The 3,885-nt window shown below is 56.1% G+C and overlaps 1 protein-coding gene across 1 annotated transcript in view; it reads left to right on the top strand.

Annotated features, from left to right (window-relative positions):
• Nucleotides 1-1,016: 1,016 nt before the first annotated feature.
• TRIOBP (TRIO and F-actin binding protein) overlaps nt 1,017-3,885 on the top strand; it is a gene marked incomplete at its 5' end in the record, with an annotated part of 9,060 nt that continues 6,191 nt past the window's right edge. The window contains 5 exons of the mRNA XM_009871695.1: nt 1,017-1,073; nt 1,428-1,496; nt 1,960-2,049; nt 2,875-2,984; nt 3,426-3,885. Coding sequence (XP_009869997.1) covers nt 1,017-1,073; nt 1,428-1,496; nt 1,960-2,049; nt 2,875-2,984; nt 3,426-3,885 — 786 coding nt within the window. The remainder of the gene's footprint in view (nt 1,074-1,427; nt 1,497-1,959; nt 2,050-2,874; nt 2,985-3,425) is intronic.

Raw genomic sequence — 3,885 nt, 5'->3', positions numbered from 1 at the left:
GCCTTGAAGGACATGGCTTAGTGCTGTTGATAGGTCTAGGAAAAGGTTGGACTCAATTATCTTGAAGGTCTCTTCCAGCCAAAACTGTTCTATGATTCTATGAACTTATCCATAGCCAGTAGGGCTGGGAGGAGGAACCAGCTGGAGCCTGTTTGGCTGAGGGCAAAGCCATGGAGAGTGGTTCCCCTGACTCAGCTCTCTGGTGCTCCACCTTGGGAAGGAGATAAACTGGTTGGGATGCTGCAGCAGTGGCATGAGGTAGCAGGAGGCAGGGTGGAGCAGGAAACTTCTTTCTAGTGTGGGGTCATCTGGGAGAAACTCTGTTCATCCTCGTCTGTGGTTGCTGTGGCTAAGGCTGGGCAGAGGGCAGGCTCCGCAGCAGGAGAGAGCAGAAAGAGGAGAGGAGCCCTCAGCATCTTGGAGAGCATTGAATCTTGGAAAGGGCTGGGTCTCAGAGAGGAGCAAGTGCTGGTTGTGACTCTGATTTAATCTCTACCCTGGGGCACATCGTTTAAAGACGTGTTTTCACAGCTGTTGAGTTGCCTCCTGTATGTTTGCGGTGAAAGCTGTTTCATAGACATCTACTCGTGTCTGTAATAAATGATCAGTGGTGAAGCTACCAGAAGGATGTAGCTCTGGGCCACAGATGGCCAGGGTTTGGATCGGTGGCAATGGAACACTCCCTTCTGCCCACTCCCTGCCTCCCCCTCTCTGAATAAATACCTCCAAGGCACCTTGTGGAAAACTCCCGGCTGCATATTTTCCTTCCATTTTTTTTAAACCTCTTTCCTTATCTCCAGCTTCCTCTTACAGGAATGGCTGACTGCTGCTCCAAGCTAAATCCAGTTCTCCTTCGCCACTGGGTCCTACATCCCCATGAGTTTCCTAAAAGCAATGCTAGGCTATTCCCACTGTCATTCTGCTACTGGGGACTCACCTTCCACCCCCTGGCATGAAAAGCCCTTTTGTGGCTCGTTCCAAGACCATAACCCTCTGTTTTATTCTTTCCTCTCCAGCCAGATCTCCTCAATTTCAAGAAGGGATGGATGTCCATCCTGGATGAGCAGGGAGAGGTAAGCCCGAGGCAGGAGTCTGCCTTTTCCCCCAGCCCCTGCTGCTAGAGATCCCCCAGTGAGCAGCTGATTTCCTTCCCCCTCGCTGGCTGAGTTTGCTCCTGCTGGGAAGGTCAGCAGTAAGGCTTTGATAGAGGTGCCTCGCACTGTGTGCGGGCACAGAGGTTCATCTGTCCCCTCTCTCCCAGCTGAGGGGTGCAAGGAAGAGCTGGAAGGGATGTGGAGGAGGGGGAAGAGAACGCTGAGAGGTCACCTCGCAGAGTGTCCCTCCCTGTTCCTACGCTTCCCCGGTAACTGCCTATCCATTTCCTTCCTGTCTTTTCCCTTCCCTCCCCCTGCCCGACTGGCCTGCAGTGGAAGAAACATTGGTTTGTGCTGACTGACTCGAGCCTGAGGTATTACCGGGACTCGAATGCGGAAGAGGTAAGCATGGCCAGCCTTTCTCCAGCCCTTTCTTCCTTCCTGGCCAGGGGGAGGGGAGCATGGCCCTGGCGTGACCAGCACATGCTCCCAGGAGGAGCAGCAGCATCATGTTCTCCTGAAGGGCACCAGAGGTGGCAAGCTGCTCTTTGCCCCAGGGGGTGACAAAGGGGATGAATGTCTGAAGGCGAGCCAGCGAAGCCTGGTGGGGGGGCTGTCAGTGGTGCGAGGTGAGGAGAAGGGTTAGTCCTGTGGCTGGGCTTCTCTGACACTCTCCATCCACACTGTTGGCTGCCCCTCAGGTTGAACGAGGCCACACTGCACTGGGAAGTTGAGACTGGTTCCTGGTGAGCTGTGGGCTGAAGGCAGAGGCAGCTTGCGCCTCAGTTGGGGTGCTGGCAGGTGATGGGAGGCTTTTTCAAAGCTGAGTTTGCACTGATGTCCTAGTGGGTGGCTGTGCTTGCAGGCAGATGACCTCGATGGAGAAATTGACCTCCGCTCCTGCACAGATGTCACAGAGTTTGCGGTGCAGCGCAACTATGGTTTCCAGATACACGTGAGTGTCCGGCACTGCGTGGCCACAGGGTAGCGGTGCCAAGGGACACGGGGTGGGGATGCATTGTCCCTCCCCATGCTGAGATGCCAAGGGGAAAGCCATGCAAGCCTTTTACCAGGATGGTGGCCTGGCTGCTTGGTGACAGTGCTCAGGGACAGGAGTCCTGCCTGCCTGCAAAAGAAGGAGGAGGCTTTGCAGGGCTGGCTGAAAACTGTGCTGGCGGGAGCCAGGAACCACGCTAAACGCCAGAAGTATTTGCTTGACCTGTTAGCCAAGGCAGCTTCTCTTGAACTGCAAGGAGGGGGGGGGTGAGTGCTGCAGATCTCAGTGTAGCCTGCCTGACCATGCACTGAGTAACACTCTGTACCCTGGATCTGGCCCCAGTACAATCCTCTCCTTGGCTACTTGCTGTAGCGGCAAGAGGTGGCTGCTGAGGCAGCACAAAACCCAGTGTATCTGTGAGTGTGCAGCGATGGGCACTTCACTGTCTGTGTTTCCCTGCAGCTTCCTGCTGTGCCCCAGCTCTGCTGCCCAGCTCCCAGCACCTGAACGGCTGGATTGCACCGCTTTACGTCTGGCCAAATGTGTTGGCAAAGTTTCTTTTGTCTTTGCTTGGAGGTGGTCTTGCGCAGGAAGTGTAATGGGCTTCCCTGCAAAGAGTGTGTCTCCACTCCCACCCCTCCATGTGTTTGAAGCAGCAAGGTGGCCTCTCTCACACTGCCCACAGTCCATGAGAGCGGGTGCGTGGAGGTTTCAGGGAGAGAGTGGGGACTGCTTGCACTACCATCGGGCCCTGACAGGGTCTCTGTCGCCTCCCTATTGCAGACGAAGGATGCTGTCTTCACCCTATCGGCAATGACCTCGGGTATTCGGCGCAACTGGATCGAGGCTCTGAGGAAGAACGTGCGCCCAGTCAGTGCTCCAGATGTCACCAAGTAAGAGCTGCCCCGTGCTGCTTCTCTGCTCCCCCATGTTGCTTCCCCTCTCCCCCAGCAGGCAGGGACAGGGAAAGCCCCTTTTGGAAATCTGGGTGTTCCCAGATCAGCCCTGCCCTCTGCTCCTCCAGAATGTGGCCTGGATACACTGACCAGTGACAGGAGTTGAGAGCCTGATGGCTTCCATTCTTGCACTTGCTTTTTGCCTCTCCACATCAGTTTAGCCCAGTTTCTCCACCAGTGGGGCCGGAACTTGGGTGAACCCTCCCCATCCCATGGAGGAACCCATTTACTCGAGGGGTGGGGTGTTACAGGCCCAGCTCCACACTCAGATGCGGTTTTGTAAGGCTGCGCTGAGCAACGGCCGAACCTTGAGCAGTTGTCTGTGCCTCAGTTACCCATGCAGTGCCTCCCTTTCACTGGCTGCTGCTCTGGTTTCAGGCTCTCTGACTGTGATAAGGAGAACTCCATCCATAACTGCGTCCCCCAGAAGAGCTCACTCCGGACAGAGGAGCAGCAGCGGCTGGGCTCAGGCTCTGAGGGCAACTCAAAGGGTGGTCACTGGAAGGTGGATGGGCAGCGCCATGCCTTTGACTACGTGGAGCTGTCTCCCTTGCTGCAGGACCCCGGGAATCAGGGGTCCCCGCAGAGGACAAGAGGGAGCTTGAGGATCTCTGACCGGTCTCTCAAGCATGAGGAGCTGGAGCGGGATCTGGCTGTCCGTTCTGAGGAGAGGCGGAAATGGTTTGAGACCCCCGATGGCAGGGTCCCAAACAGCGATGGCCCGGCAGGAGACTCTTCCCACAAGGTTGGGGAGCAGGATTTCCCCGCTCCTCCACTTTCAGAGGACCAGCGAGTTCGTCTGAATGAGGAGATAGAGAAGAAGTGGCTGGAGCTGGAA

Source organism: Apaloderma vittatum, unplaced genomic scaffold (genome assembly GCF_000703405.1).
Source record: "Apaloderma vittatum isolate BGI_N311 unplaced genomic scaffold, ASM70340v1 scaffold8866, whole genome shotgun sequence".
Classification (NCBI taxonomy): Eukaryota; Metazoa; Chordata; class Aves; order Trogoniformes; family Trogonidae; genus Apaloderma; species Apaloderma vittatum.
This window is presented reverse-complemented; position numbering and strand designations above follow the sequence as displayed.